The sequence below is a fragment of the Leptonychotes weddellii genome, chromosome 5 (genome assembly GCF_054177405.1).
Source record: "Leptonychotes weddellii isolate Sample4059 chromosome 5, ASM5417740v2, whole genome shotgun sequence".
In the NCBI taxonomy this organism is placed as follows: domain Eukaryota; kingdom Metazoa; phylum Chordata; class Mammalia; order Carnivora; family Phocidae; genus Leptonychotes; species Leptonychotes weddellii.
The window spans coordinates 78998502-79020014 of NC_138373.1; the positions used below are offsets into that span (position 1 = coordinate 78998502).

General features: G+C 40.9%; 1 protein-coding gene across 2 annotated transcripts in view; it reads left to right on the plus strand.

Moving 5' to 3' along the window:
• Positions 1-21513, plus strand: part of DERA (deoxyribose-phosphate aldolase) — a 123392-nt gene that overhangs the window by 41908 nt on the left and 59971 nt on the right. For both annotated transcript variants that reach the window (XM_081821301.1, XM_081821302.1), the window contains exons 2-5: positions 10943-11040; positions 12407-12554; positions 14019-14114; positions 16072-16206. In XM_081821301.1, coding sequence (XP_081677427.1) covers positions 10943-11040; positions 12407-12554; positions 14019-14114; positions 16072-16206 — 477 coding nt within the window. The remainder of the gene's footprint in view (positions 1-10942; positions 11041-12406; positions 12555-14018; positions 14115-16071; positions 16207-21513) is intronic.

Genomic DNA, 21513 nt, shown 5'->3' on the forward strand with positions numbered 1-21513 from the left:
AGATCATTTCATTCCTCTGCACAGAGTTTCTGAAGACTTCCTGTCTCTCATCTAAAGTCCTTTCCATGCTGAAAAAGTCCTTCTTGAGGGGCTTTCAAACCTTATGGGCCATGCCTCACAACAGGCCATGTATTTTATTTTATTTTTTTTTTTAAGAATTTATTTATTTATTTGAGACAGAGAGAATGAGAAAGAGAGAGCACATGAGAGGGGGGAGGGTCAGAGGGAGAAGCAGGCTCCCCGCCGAGCAGGGAGCCCGATGCGGGACTCGATCCAGGGACTCCAGGATCATGACCTGAGCCGAAAGCAGTCGCTTAACCAACTGAGCCACCCAGGCGCCCATGGCCATGTATTTTATATTGCCACACAGGACATGCCTACATATGTATAATTGAAACAAAATTTCTGTAAATGACCCCTACTTGTAGTATATATAAGGTGTCCTGATGTTTTCCATTTTATTGTTTCTTCTTCTTTTTAAAAAATACTAGTGGCAGCTAACAAACTTGATTTCATGACATGTCCATGCGTCATGACTAGAGTTTGGAGGACATTTATATGATCTGGTCCTTGCCCTGCCTCTCTGACTTAATCTCCACCACTCCCAGTCCTTGCTTACTGTCCTCCAGTTACACCTGTGTCCCTACTCTGCCACAGATATGACATGTTCACTCTTGCTTTAGGGCTTTTGCGTTTGCTCTTCTCTCTGCCTAGAACACAGTTTCCCCAGGTTGATGGTCTCATTGCTCATTTCCTTATTTTTTTTTAAAGATTTTATTTATATATTTGACAGAGAGAGAGAGCCAGAGAGCACAAGCGGAGTGAATGGCAGAGCGAGAGGGAGAAGCAGGCTTCCCACTGAGCAGGGAGCCTGACATGGGGCTCGATCCCAGGACCCTGGGATCATGAACCCGAGCCCAAGGCAGACGCTCAACCATCTGAGCCACCCAGGCACCCCTCCTTATTTTTTGTTTTAAAGATCTTATTTATTTGAGAGATTGAGAGAGAGAGAGCACGAGGTGGGGAGGGGCAGAGGAAGAGGGAGAAGCAGGCTCCCCACTGAGCAGGGAGCCTCATGTGGGGCTTGATCCCAGGATCCCGAAGAGGATGAGCCGAAGGCAGATGCTTATCCGACTGAGCCACCCATGTGCCCCTCGCTTCATTATTTTATAGGGAACTCTGCACAGTTGTTTTCTTATAGGAGACTCCCTGACCATTCCCCCCATCTCGCCACTATCCATTCTCTTATCCTGTGTAACTTTTCAATGTAGCCCACATATATTGTGTAATAGATTCGACATATATTTACATGTTTGTCTCTTCATGAGAAGAAGCTTTGTGAAAGTAAGGATTTTGGTTTTTCATTCACTGCTGAACCCACTGAGCCTAGAGCAGTGCTGGCATCATCGTATGTATCCCTTTTTTTTTTATTAGTTGAATGAATGAATAAAGGTAATTCATAGACAGATGTATATTGACTAAACTTTCTAGGAGCAAAGTCCCTAACCTGTCTTATATCTTAAGTTTAAGGTACGGACTTTGGGTCGGAGACCCCTGTAGACTCTGGGAGCAGACCAAATGCCATTTGGTCTGGGAATTCTGGGGTCCTGCGCACCTTGCACTTAGACTGGAAGGAGAATGTGATCTCGGGGAAAGTCTGGACCTTTGACTCCGTAAACTCCTTAACTATGGGGAAGGGCATTGCTATGGGCAGGCCAATGAGGGCCCGTCTCACTCAGGTGTGATCTTTGTATCATCTAGGATTTATATACTAATCAGGTTCTGTCTGGTGGCCCAGGTGCTAATGTTTTAGTGATCTTTTCTATGGGAGCAATAATAGTGGCGTTCAGAGGTTATCATTTCTGCCTGGCATCATGCAGCTAAGTCAGACTGGATTCGTGGAAGGACTCAGTGGCAGAGTTTGGTCATGACAGGTTTGGGGTGTGAAATGCCCCAGGGAGGCGTTGTACGATGCTGATGCCTGGACCATAGCAACAGCCATCTTGCTGGTTTACCTACTGTAGTCTCTTTCTACCTGTCTTGCACACTGCTGCTTGGCAATGCCTCTCAATTGAAAAGAGTTAAGTATATTTTGTTTTTACTGCTCAATAAAGTAATGCATACTCTTGGTAAAAATTTTCAGTGTTATGGAACTGTATAACATGAGAAAGTAGAAATCTTATGTAATTCTAGCTCTGAAGAGAAACTCTTCTATCAATTTGGTATATAGTCTATTATTTTTTTGCACAGGTACCAACAGATATATGCTTTATACTTGTATTTTTGTTTTTATAAACATTTTTATTTTAGAAAATCACAGCTGTGCAGGCTACTTGTTTTCACTGAGTAAAGTATCATAATTGGTTTTCCATGACAGTATTTACTGATCTACCTCATTCTTTTTAATAGCAGGTCATATTCTGTATTATGGATCTGCTATATTTGAAGCAATCATGGATTTTGGTGTCACTTACAACAATACTAACATAAATACCTTTTCATATTTGTACTTGCATATTTGTGTAAGCATTTCTATGGGACATATTCTGTATGCTGATTATTTTTAGAAAATACTTCTTTAATTCTCTTACAGCCCAGTTTGGAAATCTTCAGTGGCTTTGATCACTTACAGGATAAAGTCTAGCCCAGTGCTGTCTAATAGAAATATAATATGCAACAAAAGTAATTTAAGATCTTCTAGGGTGCACATTATAAAAGGTGAAAAGAAACAGGTGAAAATAATTTTAATACTTTTTATTTAACCAAATGTATCCCAGGTATTATATTTTTGGTGTATAATCAATATCAAAACGTAATTACAGAGGGGTACCTGGGTGGCCCAGTTGGTTGAGCATCCGACTCTTGATCTCAGCTCAGGTCTTGATCTCAGGGTTGTGAGTTCAAGCCCCACATTGGGCACCACGCTGGGCTTAAAAAAAACCCAAAACCAAAAAACATAATTACAGAGATATTTTGTGTTCTTTTTTTGTATTAAATCTTTGAAATCTGCTGAGTACTTTACACTTAAAGCACATCTCAAATTGGATTGTTCCACATTTCAAATGCTCAGATGGCCACATGTGACCAGTGGCTACTGATTGGATAGCACAGATCTAGACTCTTAGCCTAGTACTTAAGAAGCTTTACAGATAAGCCACAGTGAATCAAATAGAGCCAGCTTGCCTCTGTCTCTGACACTCCTGTTTCCCATTTTTCCCGAATCCTGCCCATCCTTTGGGTAGGGTTTCTCAGCTGTGGCACTGTTGACATTGGGGGCCAGTTAAGTCTCTATTATTGGACTGTTCCATTGGTCCTGAGACTGTTGATGGTAGCGCCCTTGGTTAGGAATGCCTGCGGTACTCACTTGGGCACATCACCTGTGGCAGATTCCATAGACAGTTCCCCTCCTGGGGCTTCTACTTATGGGTGGTCCGTCTCTTCCGGTTCTTATTATGACTGCAGAACACACAGTTCAGCAAAAACCATCAGGGATCTCTGAGGATCAGGATTTATTACTCACAAGTCCTGAAGAGTGCATGACATATCCAAGGGCTGCACTGTGAGGTTTCGGGTAGAAAGAGCCAGTGTGCACACGCAAGCAATGACCTGAGTCTTATTAGGGTCTGAGGGTGGGATATCTAGGGTTTTGTGGGTTAACTCTTTATTGGCTAATTTAAAGCAAAAGAGCAGGGATTGGGGCATGCGAAGGGGAAGCAGGGTCACTCGAGCAGGCAGTTATTTAGGTTACCCAGGGCTTTCTGAAAGAGGAAGCTTCGTGTGTGGGAGCTCTCTAGTTCCTTGTTGGTTGGTTTGTTAGTAGCTGTGTCATACGACTGGCCATATGTTTATTCAGGATGGATGTCTTTTGAAATGGATCCCTCAGCAATCAAAAGCTTAAGGTCAGGCACTTACGCTACAATTAGAAAGCTTAGTATCAGGCACTTACACTATTGAGAGACTGTCTTGTACATTGTAGGATGTTTACCTGGCCTCCACCCCACTAGGTGCAAGTGGCACCAAAGATGTCTCCAGACTGAGAACCTCTGCTTTAGCATCAATTGCACATCTCCACTTGATCTAAGAGTTTTTTTTAGCCAACTGGATGAGCCTACTCTGACCTTCCCTTTCTCTGAACTTGACTTACTGTCCATCCAGTATGGTAAGCATATGTTCCAGGGAAAAAGCCATTTGTGGTCAAGTGTTTGAGAAATGCCGAATCAAAGACCATTCGAGAGATTTCTTTCCTGTGGAACTTTGTCATAGAGTCTAATGTGCCCAATGCTTTATGCATCTCCAAGAGAAGCCAACCCATCTAGCATGTTCCAAACTCACGCTCATTGTAATAGAAATTTGTCATTTTCTGGCTGGCCAGCAACCAACACGTGTCCTCTTAGTATTGGGTCATTCTATCTATAGAACGTAGATCAGGTTGGAGGCGCTACAGAGGAAGGAGTGGATCTTCCCTCTTCCCTGCCCCCCACAGGCATGCATGGGTCAGGCTTCGGATGCTTTCCTATGGAACCTGAGGCTCTGAGTGAGTTGGGGTAAACGGCAGTGGTGTTGTCTGCAGTCGCTGCTGTGAAATCTCGGCCAGGCTGTTGCTGATCAATGCTGGCCTTGTTCTTCTAGCTTTGTCTCTGTATTGTTGTCTTCGGTTCCTGTCTGTTGTCTGAGCTTGTTCTTCCAATCTCTTAGTTATCTGAGCTTTTACCATCCTTCCCGTTTTGGTCCCATCACCAAAGTCAGTTTTCATCATTTTTAACTGAAGTCATTTTCATCATTTTTAACTGAAATTTTTAACATCCTGACTGATGTGACCAGTGGGACCAGTTGGAGATGTTGGTTAAATGCATTGATTGCTCTTTGTCCCCATATGTTTGCTTATATTTTCTCTAATTCAGCTCCGCCAGTTGGTGGCGTTATTCCCTGAGCTTTGTCTGGACAGCAGCAACCTATTTCAGGCCACTGTGTTTCTCGCATTGTGTTGCATGGAGCCTGCACACCAGAAAGGCTAAATTATGCAGAGGCGGTAGGACTTGCCTATGGGCGCCTCCCTCTGCTGAGGGCTCGTGGCTCTCTAGCTACCTAACTGCAGCCACCACCTGCTGCTGAACCGTGGAGGCTGGTGACTGAGTGGTGAAGGGCATCCTGGGAACAAGTGGAACAGAGATAGGCAACCTGGGGACTGCACCGAACAGTATGTTGATGTCAGAATAAGTGACTAGGTTCTCCTTCTAGTGCCTCGATCAACCTACAGACATGAGCTGATGATCGAGAAGGAGAGTAATCGACAGAAATTGATTAGTAAAGAGCAGCGATAGCCGGGAAAGGGCTAATGTCTCAAGAAGGGAAGGAGGGAGACCTTAAAATCCCCACATGATGCTACTATGTGAAGCCAGGTCCAAGAGCACACGTATCTTGTAATGTGAACCCAGACTCTGTTCCACTGTGATGATGTGTTCTGAGAATGTTATAATCCATGTGGCTGTGGATACAAGACATACTGGAAATGACAGCCAAAGGGAAGAGGAGTAAAAGCAGAGAATATTCAAGGTTGGTACCGAAGGTACAAGTGAGCAGATCACGTTGGCCTTTAGCTTGGTGCCAGAAGTCTACGTTGAAGTATTTTAGAGGGTGTAGTAAACTCATCACTCACCTGGACTTGGATTGATATCCTAAAGAATGGTTAGGGATGGAGAATGTATGTGGGATGGGAGTTGGAGATTAGGGTCAGAGCAGCTGTGGGAAGATGTCATAGTAGTAAGGCTCTGTGAGCGGTGGCAGTATATGCTGTCAAGTTGTTGGTGTCTTTGTTTCTAGACCATCTCTCTGGGTTCTAAGGATTGGGCTTACACGGTAGAGTGTTAGAAGAGTTGGCTCGTGTCCACTGGGGGCATGGATGCCCTAGAGAGCTCACCCGGGGCTTATGGGGTGGTAGACTAGACTTTGGGAAGAAAACAAGTTCTAGTTTCTACCTGTTAGTAAGGATGAAGCTCCTGGTATGGTTTCTGTCTTGTGTCTTTGGTTAGGAACTGGACAAGGCCGAGTCTGCTCGTTTATAGAAGTTGAGTATCTTCTGAACCTGAATGGATCAGGCATGCACTGACAACCAGGGCTCTTTTTTCTAGCCAAGCTAACCTTTTCCAAGGCTAACATTGAAAGACTGGACATGATCAAGTTGATATTTCACTGGTTTCAGTGTCTGAGGTAAAAAATAGATGTACTGTGATGCAAGGGGCTTATTGAGCAACTATTTCTATGCTGGGCACTTGCACATATGGGAAGTTGTGGCTGATTCCCGGGAAGTTGCAAATTAGAATTGAAAATAGAAAGAATGAAAAGAGAAAACATGGGAAATTTAATCTTTCTTTCCCCAAATTTGGGAAAAAACAATCTCTAATAACATATCACAATTTACTTCTCTCCATTAGGAACAAAGGTAAAATCAAAATGCAAAATAAACCCCCCTTCACAGAGTTATCGTTTGGTGTTCGTGTTTTAGGAATATTGTGAAGAAGCGTGAGAACATCCATGGAAGCATCAATGGACGTGGCAGAAAGACCACGTGGTGGATTTGTAGGGAAGTGATTTGTCCCCACTGAGACATAGGAAAAATAATAATAATAAAAAATTGTGAGAAGAGTATTTGAGAACAAATTTGTAACTGACAGAAGGGCCCGAAAGCCACCCAAATGACATACTAAGAGACACAATAGGATATTTTTTCACGGGAGAGTTTTGAGAAAAGAGTATTATTGCTTTCCAATTATGGCATCATGTCTCTTCTCCCCAAAGGCACGTGTACTTGAAACACTTCTTGGCCCCCGTAAGAGAAGATTCTATGGTACTGATGAGATTGTGTGCATTAGAATCACTTCTCCTGGAAAGGAGATGCTAAAGGGTACTCGAATAAAATATTAAAAATTATGAAGGACATAACAAAGGCCAATCAGTCCTTTCTTTTCCCCAGACCCCATAATATGAGAACAGGGGTTATTTGATGAAATTAAAGAGTAGCAAATTAAGTGCTAATAAAATGAGATAGTCACTTATATAATTCATTACCATGGGAGGTCACAGAGGCAAATTCTGTAGCTGGATTAAATATGGGGCCGGATAATTTTATGACCGCTAATGATATTTTTAACAGTGGAGGCTGATATTGCAAGAAGAGTAATCCTATTACATCCTCCAGGAGGTGGTTCACAGGGACCTCTGGCAAGTGGTGTCTGAGAAGTGTAAGAGCAGGCCTCGTGGGTTCTAATCTTTGGTGGGGAATTGTACTAAAAATTAGTTTTTAAGGTGGATGCCCTCAGGTATTCTGTTCATGCGTCAGTCCCAGCTTCTCTTGTGGAGATCCACAAGTTCTTTAATCAGAAGCAGTTGGGGTACAGAGTTCCATCATTCAAGGTGAGTAAGTTCCAGAGATACAGTGTACAGCACCATGACTATTGTTTTATGTTTTTTTTTTAAAAGATCTTCTTTATTTATTAGGGAGAGAGAGAGAGAGAAAGTGAGCCCGGGGAGGAGCAGAGGGAGAGGGACAAGCAGACTCCGTGCTGAGTGCAGAACCTAATGCAGGGCTCGATCCCATGACCCTGAGGTCATGACCTGAGCCGAAATCAAGAGTCGGACTCTCAACCGACTGGGCCATCCAGACACCTCCAATGTGACTGTTGTTAACAATACTGTATTGTTTGGTTGATATCTGCTGAGAGAGTAGATCTTAAATGTTCTCAACCCACTCAAAAGAAAAAAAAAAAAAAAAGGGAAATGTGTGAAGTGATAGATACGTTAATTAGCTTGATTGTGGTGATTATTTCACCGTGTAGATGTATATCAAAACATCAAGATGTATATCTTGAACATATACAGTTTTTGTCAGTTATCCTCAATAAAGCTGGCGGGGAGGGACGTAAACACTAAAAGTTTTTTTTTTTTTAGAAAAAGCAGTTGGGAAAGATATTGCCCAGAATTTGATCATTTCTGGTCTCGGGGAACTATTCATTTTATTTATTGAATGCCACCCACGTGTCAGGCACTTTGCTTGGAGTTTTAAAAATCTGTTGGGACTGAAACATTTTGACAAATCAGTGCATTCAGAATAAGGGCCTTCACTAAAGGTAGACTATAAAGTTGCATTAAGTGCATAGAAGCAAAGGAATAGCTCAGCCTGTATGGTTCAGAGGAAGTTCACAGAGAAGGTGGCATTTGAACTAAGTCTTTTTTTTTTTTTTTTTTGAAGACTTTCTTTTTTTTTTTAATGTTTTATTTATTTATTCATGAGAGTCAGAGAGAGAGAGAGAGAGGCAGAGGCAGAGGGAGAAGCAGGCTCCCCATGGAGCAGGGAGCCCGATGCGGGACTCGATCCCAGGACCCCGGGATCATGACCTGAGCCGAAGGCAGACGCTTAACCATCTGAGCCACCCAGGCGCCCTGAACTAAGTCTTAAAGGTTGGGTGGGAGTTCACTCTGTTGGCAAGATAACGAAGGGTAGAAGGAATAACCAGCATGCACAGGTCCAGAGACGGAACGTGACATAATTGCCCGTGAACTCCTGGTAGTTTAGAAAGGCTGTACCCCAGGGCTGGAGGGGCAGAAAAGGAGAAGAGGGGTCTTATGAGGGCAAAGGGAGCCAGGTGGTGAAGTCTTGGGATTGCCGGAGGTGTCTCTCCAGTAGCCAGGCTTCCTATGTTGTTGTGTGGGTGGGGAGTAGAGAGGAGGTGGGGAGGGGCGTCCAGGAAGGGTCATATGATGGATAAAGGACGGCCCCTCAGAGCCTTGCCCCACCAACACAGGCTTCCCTCTTTTGGCCACTGTCAACAGTTGCTTGTTGGTGAGCCTGTGTTTCACACAACTCTGCCTCATTGATTGTCGGAAATGATCTTTACCATAAACCTAATCACGATTAACAGTTGTTTATTTTTTTTTATAAAAAAGAATCTCCCCTGCCTTTGGGTAGAGAGGGGTTCTTATAGGTCTTGTAAATTAGGGTGAGTCTGGTCTTATTTCTTTGGGCTTTACCTAGAACCCATCTTTGGATGGGGAAGAAGAGGCAGATACCATTTGCTTGACCTTAGATTCTGTGATGTTAGCTCAGCAGATGAGCAGGAAACCATACAGTGTCTTGGAGGAGCAGATGGATTGAAATGATAAAACTCTGTTTTGTTAAATGATTTCAGCTAACAAAATAATTTAATTAGGAGAAAAAAAAAAGCACCCAGACTCTGCTCCTTATTCAGTGGTATTTAAATAAGCATATCATTATTAATCACTCAGACTCTGACTTGGAATTTCTACAATATTAATATTGATAAGAAGAATCAATTGGAAATGAGAGAGAATGTATTTTGTAGAAACGTGGTCTTATTTTTGTGGTGGATGCAAATACTGTATTATTATTATTATTAGTTTGGTTACGTAGTGCAGTATGCAATTAGCGGTTTCCCCTCCACATTATAGAGAATTGTGTATGGTAGTCCCCTCTTACCTGTGTTCCAAGACCACCCCCAGGGGATGCCTGAGACTCTGGACAGTACTGGACCCTACCTATATATATACTATATTTTTTCCTATTCATATACACCTACGATAAATTTTGATTTATCAGTTAAGCACAGTAAGAGATTAACAATAGTAACTAATAATAAAATAGAAGAGTTATAACAATATGGTATAATAAAAGTTACGTGAATGTGATCTCTCTCGGGATATATTATCGTATTGTAGTCACCCTTCTTGTGATGATGTGAGATGGTAAAATGCCTGTCTGATGAGAGGAAATCAGGTGAATGATATAGGCATTGTGACGTAGCATTAGGCCGCTATGACCCTCTGATGCCTCAGAAGGAGGATCATCTGTTTTTGGACTGCAGTTGACCACGGGTAACTGAAACTGCAGAAAGGAACATCGTGGATAATTGGGCCATATTTCCTTTTCCACAGTAGTTTTTTACAGCTCTTCTAAGAAGAAGGTGCTAGAAGGATATAAAAATGAAGTTAGTTATAGAAGGTAAATGGGTAAGTGCTCAATTTACTGTGAAGTCACTGTTGTGATAGAGTGTTGGTGGATAAAACTGAAATACAATTGAAATACACCCTGTGTTTGGTGTTAGTCACTCAAAGATAAGATCGTGACTCACAATATAGTAAGGACAGGAGACCATTTTACCATGACTCCTTGATGAACTAAATCCCAGTTTTATAGTACAGCTGTATCCAGATGTTAGCTCTATCTGGGGATCTGGCAGTGTTCTGAAGCTAAGGTGTAGGCTGGGTTTAAAATAGAAATTACATTTAACTCAGAGAGATGGAGGGTAGGATCGGGGTGGGGAAGAGCCTTTTAAAACAGAAGCAATAGAGATGTCTCCCAGAATTTTGAACAACTTGGTTTTTGTTTTTTTTCTTTCCCTTTTTCTAACTTCTGTTCTATCAATGTTGTAACTTCTAATACATTCTGAAAAAGTCCCTTTTGAGGAGAGCATGGGCTATATCATATCATATATCATATCATATCATATCATATCAGCATCTAGTAGATATAAATCTTATCAGTAAGGGGAGTAGTGATCAAGGATTCCTTTAAGCCCCAACATTAATTCACTTAAGTATTTATTAATCATTTGTTCTCCTGGACTGGGCACTTACAAATAAGTCTTTGCTGTCAGAAGTGAGGCACGAGTAATACAACATTTTCCTCCCCTGTTAGACATATCTATGTAATGAATCAATACAGGTTCTTCCAGTTCCAAATGTACTTGATTTTACATGAAGAATGCCTTTTCAGGGCTGGGTTTCTTTCAACAGGTTCTTTATTTGTAATTGTGCAAAAAAGAAGCATAGGCTTTAAAAACAGCTTTGATGCAAAATGATATATCCTTTCAAGGACCATGTAAAAATAGGTGAATATATTTAATAAGAAGTGTTCCTCTTTCCCCTTTAGACCTTAGCTGGATCTCCAAAATACAAGTGAATCAACCAGCAGTTCTGAGGCGTGCAGAACAAATCCAGGCTCGCAGAACCGTGAAAAAGGAGTGGCAAGTAAGGTTCTTCTTGAGCATTCTGTTCCTGTAGTTTACAATGCCTGGTCTCTTCCCTCAAGGCCACAGTATTGAATTTCACTCAAGAAGCATCTAAACTTAAAAGATTGCAGCTGTCCATGACTTATTTTAATAATTCATATATGATGATGATGGGTTGGAGAAAGATAACACATTTATCCAAACAAGTTAAAAATCATACCACTCTTGAGTGGCAAAGCCGCAAATGAATTTGAGGCATCTTTATTCATGAGTGAATTAAATGGCATATTTCCTCAACACATTTATTCAGTTCCTTAGACATACCTTCTTTGGTTGTCTTCTATTTTAATTTTTAAACCATAACATCTAAACCTGGTGTGTCTGCTGTTGAGGCACTTAGGCATAAGAGTTGACCTCCTTTGACCATTGTGTTTACCTTACTATTAATTTTCATAAATCATTTCCCAAAACTCAAAAAGTGATGTTTCATAGGGTACTTGTGGTCAGCATAGCCTTCAGTGTATACTGACCAAAGATGTGCTATGCATCACAGGACTAAAAGGAATTCAGAGTTCATTTCACAAGTGAGGCAAAATAGTGTGATTGAATCCTTTAGGGTGACATTTTACATTTTGTTCATCCTTGGAAATATTCCAATTGAAAGATAAAAGGAAATTCATTAGAATGAGTTATGAACTATGAATATTGTTTTAGAAATGGAATTGGATTAAAGGGAACAACAACAACAACAAAATTAGAGACTCTTCTTTGAAGAGTCTCATCCCAGATCCCAAGGCTGGAGGTAAAATATCAGATAGAGACCCTCTTTTTCCCAGGTTCTGTCATATGGTAGCCATCAGGGGCCCCTAGTGGAGGAGATGGAGAGGTCTGGTGTGGAGAGGCTTGATCTATTAGGGATTTCACTTTGGGATAGCTATGGAAGGAAAAATAATTTTTTTTTTAAAGATTCTATTTATTTGGAGGGGGAAGAGAGCATACATTGGGGGGGGGCAGGGAGAAGAGAGGGAGAATCTCAAGCAGACTCCGTGCTGAGCCCAGAGCCCAATGCGGGGCTCAGTCTCACAACCCTGAGATCATGACCTGAGCGGAAATCAAGAGTTGGACGCTTAACTGACTGCACCACCCAGGCACCTGGGAATATTAATTTTTAAGGCTACTCTGTATCCCTCTTTTATTTTGTTCTATGCAGTGTTCATCTTGTTGGTCACTCTTGAGCAATGTTTGTATCACATGTGAGAAGGACATGCCTTAGAACAGTGTAGACGTCAGAAATTAGCACCCACGTTTGTCTAATGATTTTCTACTAACTAACTGGGTTGGAGATGAATTTTTTTTTAATCTTGTTTTTACTTTCTTTAAACCAGGCTGCTTGGCTCCTGAAAGCCGTTACCTTTATAGATCTTACTACACTTTCAGGCGATGACACATCTTCCAACATTCAAAGGCTCTGTTATAAAGCCAAGTATCCAATCCGGGAAGATCTCTTAAAAAGTTTAAATATGCATGATAAAGGTAAAATCATTGTGTATAATCTGTCTGTGTTTACCTCTTTATGGTACTAATCACTAAATCTAAGAGGATTTGAGAAGATTCAGTTGCTAAAATGATAACAGCAATAAAATCCACGGTAGAATTGTGTACATAGACAAATAATTGGGATTCTTCTCTGAAAAACAGCAGGGAGAGAATCTGAGTCTCATTTTTAGGTCAGTTCTTTCCATCCTGGATTAAAGTTTCTGGTAGAGAGTTTCTTTATTTTTCTTTCCAGTTCTTCAGTGTGGGAAATTTTCTATCTAGTGACTCTAAAATACTGATTCTCATTCCCTAGCCACATGTGCAAAAGCCAGTCTCATTACTTAATAATCACATCTCATACATAAAGTATTTTCTGTGAGTAAATGAAATACTTTTGAGAATAAAATGCAAATGGGGAATATTGCGTGCTCGTATATTAGGTTAAATCTTTTGAAAAAAAGTTATATTCACTCTCTTAGTATACTTGAAAGAAAGGACTTTCTAAAGTTGCCATAAGTTTAGAATCTTAACATCTTAGGAATGGAGGAGACCTTTGAGAGTTGATCCCCTATTTCTAAACGAGGAAACCAAGGTCTGGAAGGCTAAAGGGTGTTTCCAAGACCATGTGTCCTGGTACTCACTGGGCTGATTTTAGGAGCCACATCTTTCGATGGAGGGATGCTTCATGATTCCCGAGTGCCTGTCGGTAATGAATATGCAACTGGAGATGTTGCATTGGCCCAATGCAGGTATTTTATCCCAAATAATTTGAAGATAATTTATAGACCTAAACAACTCCACAGCTTTTGAAAAATATTTATTATGTGTCTTTTGGGTTGACAATAAAAACACCACCTATGTATAGGCATTGTTATACAAAATTGTTGAAAGTAGCAACTTTATAGAAGTCTATGTTCTTGCTTTGTTTTATAGTGGCTGTTTGATTTTTATTTGATTTTTTTAAATTTAAGAGCTTATTCCTCCAAGTGAGGGCTCCAGATCCAGATTGTATTATTTCTTGCAAGAGAGGGAATAGGATCAGTTAAATGTCATTTTGCTATACTACCCTCTCAGGTTCTCATCCACTTTTTTCATCAACTGTCTGTTAGCTGTACAAATCTGGATTTTGTTACCTACATGAAATACAATATTCTCATTGAGTCAAGACCATTAAGTTTACTGCTTAGGAATCTTTAAAAAGTGGCATTATATTGACCTCCAAGACCAGTGCATCACAGTTATTTTATTCCGTGTCTTGAACAAGGAGAAAAAGATCCCTATTGTCAAGAACTGGAAGGGAATGTTAGGGAGTCAAAACTTTTTCATTCAGTGCAGCGTCACAGGGGAATTATTTCTCCTCTCATTTTGATTTCTGCCAGGGTGGTGGTGTAAATAATTAAAAGCCTATTGTTCAAGGTGAACTTCCCATAAAGCAGGCTGTTACGATTTCTTTCGTCACAGGCCTTACGACTGCTGCTGTTTGTGTCTACCCCGCGCGGGTGTGTGATGCGGTTAAAGCGCTGAAGGCCTCGGGCTGTACCATCCCAGTGGCTTCCGGTAAAATTGTTTTGGCTTTTGCTCTTGTCTCTCAACCTGTTTCCAGTTCTTCAACTCAGACACCTGGGGGTTTTATATACAGTTTTATACTATGATTTTAATTAGCTTTATATATTTAATGATTTCTATTTACTCATTCTCTCCATATCTGCTTGCCTCCTAAGTAGCAGACCACATTCATTCCCAAGAATATAGAACCTTATCCCCGTCCTTAAGGAAACTTGGTTGTTTAGGAGGAATAAGCAAGTTTAAAACGTGATAATGCAGGATAGGTAGTAATATATATGAAAAAGATGACAATAAAGATAGGCAGAAGGTACAGTTATAACTCGGAGCAGGGAGTGATTTATTTTGCAGAGGTTGGTGACACTCAGAGAGTAAGGGAAATTCTTTACAGGGGAGATGATAACTGCTGGGGGCCTCAAAGGGGAAGGGGGAGTTGACGGTGTTGGTGAGACAGGGAATGGCATTTTAGACAGAGGAATTAGCCTGTGTGAAGGCACAGAAGCACATTCAGGGAACCACAAGTGGTTTGTCATTGTTGGATCTGAATTGGGATGAAGTGGGGGGTGGAAGGGGGCTCTGGGAGTTGAAGCTGGGAAGGTAGATCGGGGCCAGATCACATAGGGGAAAATGGCCCGGTGGTGGCATTTGGGCTCTATTCTGGTGTTGGGGAGGATACTGCAAGATTTTCAGCAAAGGCATGTCATGATCCGCTGCATGATGTAGTGAGTTACGGGGGTGGTCATGGATCCAGTAGAGGGGGTGACAGGGAGTTAGGGAGACTTATCACAGTCCAAGTGAGACGTGTGAGGAATGCCACTCCAAAGCCTGGGAGGTAAAGACAAGAGAGAATGTTCAGGAGTTATTCCCTTAAGATAGACTCAACAGGACTGGGCATGAAAGACAAAAGAGTCTTTAAAACTTCTGTGTAGGTGAGTGTGTGAGTGTGTATGGATGGATAGATATAAAATTAGATTGTACTTTTAGAAGATGTTAAGAGGAATATCTTGGTTCTTTAAAAAAGGAGTCTAAAAAGATGATTATTTTATTAGGGATACATCAAAACAAACACATAGTATTGATATACAAGCTATTTGTGAAGATTCCGAAAGTGTTTGGCAGCTACCTTAAATTTTTCATCAGCCTCATTCAATTCAGCTTTTCTTTTATACAACAGGGAAACATGCTTTCCTCTAAGATAGCAGACCCAAGGAATTTAATAACATCAAGGAAATACAAAAGGTTATCTTTAGTAATGGAAATGGGCTTAATGATGCACGTGTAAAAAATGTTAATGGTTTTTCAGAAGTGTAGCTGTATTTTCATTTTTTTTTAAATTTGTATTTGGCCTTGCTCTTCCCAACTCGCCCCTGCCCCAGTTTTGTGGACAATATTAGGTCTTTTTCCCTCTTGCAATTGCTTCCCTTTATTCTCATCTGCTTGGTCTTCATTTTAAGATAGGCAGTGGGAAGAACCTATATTGCAATTTGGTTGCAACAGCTATAAATGTGAGTGATTAAATCAAGAATACAGTGGTAACCAACTTAATTAAGAGTAGGATCAATAATTAACCAGTGTCCATCAAGACAGGGCTATAGCTACTATTTTATGACTATCACTGTGAGGATACATATTTTCTTAATTTCTATTTACTTAAAGCCCCCTCATGAGCATCTCTGCAGAAACTTAATTTCAGGTTTTTCAAATTATAAAATACTAATATTCATCCTAACACCAATACTATATGAGATGACATTCTATTTCTTTGCACTTCGCTTTGTAAGATAGGCGTGAAGCTCTTTAGTGTCATTAATGCTTTGGTCAAAATGCTGTTTTGTTTTTTTGTATGAAATTCCTTATTGAGATACTTACCAACTGAAATTTGTCTTCCTTCCTTCCTTCCTTCCTTCCTCCTTCCCTTCCTTCCCTCCTTTCTTTTCTCTCTCTCTGCTAGTGGCCACTGGCTTTCCAGCTGGACAGACTCATTTAAAAACACGATTGGAAGAGATCAGATTGGCTGTGGAAGATGGAGCTACGGAAATCGATGTGGTGATTAACAGGACCTTGGTGCTGACTGGCCAGTGGGAAGGTATGTGCAAGTCCTTACCTAAAAGGGAGACTAAGTTTTACCTGCATGAATCAAATGGTGAGGATTGGAAAAGGGGCAGCATGTTTTGGAAGTCGTTGTTCTAGGTTACAAGTTACCAGATTAGAGGGTGAATTTCAGAGAAAACATGGCTGGTATTGCTCATGGCTTGTTCCCCTCATAAATCCTAAGCAGTTGCCCACCTGCATGAACTTTTTAGATCCCTTTGAGTGCTTAGGTGAGTGGTTATTTCTATGCAGTAGGTTATTAATTTTTATTCTATTCTCTACTATTTTATTACTCAATACATAAATCACTCTAGGCAAGTCATTTATGCAAAGTTTATTTTAATAGGTGGAGGAAACTTCCCTTTTTTAATGTTAATCTTTGTGGATTTTGAGAATGTGGGATTAGTAATGAGTATGCTAAGTCTGTTTTCACTCCTACTGTTCTTACACATAATTCCTATGGATACTATTTTGTATTTACCTTTGAGATTCATGATTTACTATCACACCAATTATGATAAAACATTACCCATTTCAATAACAAGTTGTTGTTTTTATAATTAGATATTAAAAAAATGGATTTGACCTGTGCCTTAAATATATTTTGTATATTAGAGATTGTTGATAGCTAAAATAAGTATAATTTTCTACTTTGAAAAAATCATTATAAAAGTAGTCCAACTAAAAATTTTTAATAAAATCATAAGATAAAGCCAGAATAATATGTTATCTCTTTAGATATGTGAATATCAAATACGTGGCATATTTTATTCTAATTACAGAGGTTATACCTGCTCGCTGTTAAAAACAAAAATTCTAACCAGTAATAAAGGAAGTAGATGTTCTACATAATCTCGTCCACTAGAAATAACCTCAATAACAGTATAATGCACAACTTCTCAGACTTTTTTCTCTTCATATATACACATGCAACTGACACCCCTTTTTAAAAGTTTAAATAAAAAGTAGGATTATACTTAATGTATTTTTTCTTAATCTACATATTGGACTTGCTAGTATTTCATGGATATCTATTTTTAAAATTTTTATTTATTTGAGAGAGAGACGGAGAGTGAGAGAGAGACAGAGAGCATGAGCAGGGTGAGGAGCAGAGGGAGAAACAGACTCCCTGCTGAGCAGGGAGCCCGATATGGGGCTCGATCCTGGAACTCCGGGATTTTCTTTGTGTAAGAAAATAAAGCCTGGAGGTAGGTATTTCAGGGGTACTGTGGCAGTCCCACAAAGTCCTTGGTGACTTATGCTACTTTGATCTTCCACTTCTAAAGGGTGTGGCTTCTACCCTCATACTTAAGGGCACTCCATTGTCTAAGGTGGCTTCTGATGCTCCCGCCTTTCCACCCATCTCCCAAATAACAGGAAAGAAGGGCTGTCCTATTCTAAAAACTTCCCACAGCATTTTTGCGTCTACCTCCTTGGCTCAGACTGAGTTACGTGGCCACCTTGGCTGCAAGTGAGGCCGGAAAATGCAGTCTTTTAGCTTAGAATATTAACTACGTTCCCGTACATTCTTAGTAAGTTAGATGGTGTACATTTCTGTGCCCAGATGGAAAGGACTGAGGGGAGTTCTAGCACAGAAGGACAGTGTGCCATAAGGAGCTCAAAGGGGTCTGACAGTAAAAAGCTTAATAGCAAAGGGCCTTGTGAAACAACAATAACACAAATATTTAAATAAAAAGAAATAGGAAGTCAAAAGGCAGAGCACTGTTAACTGTGGGGTGGGTCACCTCAGAGATTTCAGCAGCTTGAAGAGCATCACAATCACTGATACCACAGTTCTGAATGATCTAGAAAAAAATGTTAAAGCCATTCCTATTGCCCCATACTCCCAACTATACTCATCAACATTTTTAATCCTTACCCTGTTTAAATTCTTGACTGTTCATAAATATCTTTTTGTGCTTTTGATTTTTGTTCTTTTTTTTTTTATGGTTCATGTGAGCTTTGGCCAATTGCAATCATTCTTAAAAGACATACTTTAAATAGATGTCCCTTATCCCTATATATTGATTCTTGTTTCCTTCTAGTTATAGATTTCAGTTAGGATTTCAGGCCAGAGTAAGAGGGAAAAAAATGAATATGCATAATATTGAAAAAAATTTGGAAATAAACTACATGATTTAGATAAAAAAAAAAACTATATGCCCTTTATGTCTTTTTTTTTTTTTTTTTAAGATTTTATTTATCTGACAGAGACACAGCGAGAGCAGGAACACAAACGGGGGAGGGGGAGAAGCAGGCCTCCTGCCGAGCCCCGCCAGGCGGGAGCCCGATGCGGGGCTCGATCGCAGGACCCAGGGATCATAACCTGAGCCGAAGGCAGATGCTTAACGACTGAGCCACCCAGGCGCCCCGCCCTTTATGTCTTTTATTAAACAGTTGTAGACATAGAAGTGTAGTTTCTATTATAACTTGTGCTCTTGTCTCTAGAATACTAATTGGGAAATAAAATATAATAGGAGATGGGTTTTGATGTAATTGTCTGTCCCTTAATGAACTAGCAATGGTTGTTTTTAGGAACTGATTATTTCCTAATAACAGGCATTCATGCAAAATATAATAACACATCTTTGTCCTAGACCATACTTTTCTATTAACTTTTTTATGGTGTTAATAACCTCTTGACCCAAAACAAATTGAAAAAGAACATTTAATACTAGAAATTTAATTCTGAATAGAAACCTGCAATGACTGAAGCCTTTTTTCACTGCAGTATTTTGTCTTAATTTGCCTCAATTTGATTACATATTATATTTTTCAGTGTTATGCTTTCATATTAGCTGTTTACTAAAATATGAGCCTAAAATTGATTTCTTGGAATGTGCTGACAGAAATGTCTGTCAGGCTAATACACATTCAAATCCAGGTCCCTCTCCTCTGTGCACTGAGGTGTGTAGGGCACTGGTTGAAGCACAAAAGAAAGAATCCTATTTTTAAAGCTGGCCATTCAGAGTGTATCCTAATCATTTCTCATGGCCGCAGAGTCCACAGTTTCCGGGGTGAACTCAAAGAGGAGACTGGAGCGGGGGCTTGTACTCCTCTTGAATTCTCCCTGGTGACAGTTGAAAATCTCTGCTCTCCTCAAGCTTCTAATTCTTCTGTTCACCTTGAGGCCCATTCCCTCTTAGCAGAAGACCTAGGTACTATTTCTCAGAGAAAAGACACCGTTAGACAGGAACTCCCTCAGGGTCCTTGCAGCAGGGTCTGCCTTCCTTTGTTCCTTCCTTTCTCCTCAGTCCAGTCCCTCCGCTGTGTGGTGGCTCCCATTTCCTCCCTCATTTTCGGAGGCCTTACTCCATTTGTCGGCCGTTTTTTTTCTGCTGTGCCTTTAGTCTTTGTCTCTACTAGCTCATTCCCATCAGCATCTAAACATATGTAAGCTTTTCTTCTCCATTTAAAAAAAACTCACATGCCAACATTCCCCCTCATCCCCAGCTAAGTCTCCCTTTCTGTTCTTCCCTTCGTGGCTAAAGTTCTTAAAAGAGTCATATGTATTTGTTTCTCTTGAATCTCTACTAACCAAGATGCTAATGACCTCTTATTTTCCTGTGTCCAGGGAATATTCTTCACTTGTTTGTTTAGCTTTACCATTCAGCATTTGACACAGTGCACTGTCCTCCTTCTGGAAACACTCTCTTGTCATGCTGTCCGTGACCCTAAATTCTTCAGGTTTTCTTCCATGTTTCTGATTACTCCTGCATCCCTGTGTCTTGTTTGCGAGCTCCTCTACCTCCTCTATCATCCCTGAAGTGTTGGTGGTCCTCAGGTCCTGTCCCAGCAACTCTCAAATTTCTCCTCAAACTCTGTGTACTCTCCCTGTCCTCACCTATTTCAGCCACATTCCCTGTGCTGGACACTACAAAACGTCCTGAGCACCGGAACCTACATCTGCTGACTCTGGAACTCGTGCTCTATTTCCCTGCTAAACCATGTTGCTTTTCATGCATCATTTTATAATTTTTTTAAAGATTTTATTTATTTGAGAGAGTGAGAGAGAGTTAAGCACAGGCAGGGGGGAGGGGCAGAGGGAGAGGGAGAAGCAGACTCCCTGCTGAGCTTGGAGCCTGCTGCAGGGCCGAATCCCAGGACCCCAAGATCATGACCTGAGTCGAATGCAGATGCTTAACCGACTGAGCCACCCAGGTGCCCCTCGTGCATCATTTTTACATAAGTAGAACAGTGACTCTTGATCCAGTCAGAGAATCTAGCCATTTTAGAAAGAAATCCATTAAAAAATATTTGACTTGAACGCTTTCTCTTAAATAGTTTAATTTCAGAACCGTGGTATCGGTGACTGCATTATCCTGGAGCACAGTGATGCTCCCTGAGCTGTGGAAATCTCCGAGATGACCCACCCCCTGGCTAACAGTTCGGGCTGTTGTGCCTTTTGACTTTATATACCTTTTTATTTAAACATTTTTGTTATTGTTGTTTCGCCTGGCCCTTTGCTGGTAAGCTTTTTACCACCAGATCCTGATTTGCTCGTTATGGCACACTGTCCTTCCCTGCCTGTACTTCCCTCAGTCTTTTCTATTCGGGCACAGAAATGGACACCATCTACACCATCTAACTTATCCCTTGGGACCGTAGTTGTAACTAGATAGGGCATAGAATATATTGCTGGTTCTCAGAATTCCCTGACAAATGTTTTCAAATTACTTGCCCCCAGTCGTCTCCTCCCAGAAGCTAGCCTTTCCCTCCCTGAGTGTAGGTACTATCAGAACTGGGTGTTGGAGGTGAGGGAAATAGATTCCTGGGCTGCGAAAATTGCTCCAGGTGATTTTGATCCCACCCCCGCCCCCACACCATCCTGTAGTCGTAGAGAATCACTAACTTGGAGCATCTATTTTTTTTTTTTTTTTTAACATACTCCTTGTTCTTGGTTCCACATAGTTTCGATGCAGGGTACTTGAAGCATTGTTGAATTTATATGTTGGTTAATTAGTACAAATAGTATTTCCTATGTGTTTCTATTTATTTAGCCTGGATCTGCAGTTAGCTGTAACAGAAGGCTTAAGGGATAAAGAGTTACTGCGGCAAGTTTAGCCAGAGAGTAAATCTACCTCTTAGGCTCTTGGGAAGAGGATGGTTTTCCTCTCCCTGGGAAGGCTGGGCTGGACTAGGAGAGAGGTGGGGGCACCCAGCCAGCCAGCCAGCCAGCATAGAAGCCAGTCATGACTGGAGGCGGTCAGACCCAGAGCTGACCCAGAACAAATATACTGTGGAGTAAGAAGGGAGCATAACTCTGGGAGACTAGAGGGTTGAAAGCACATCTTTACATCAG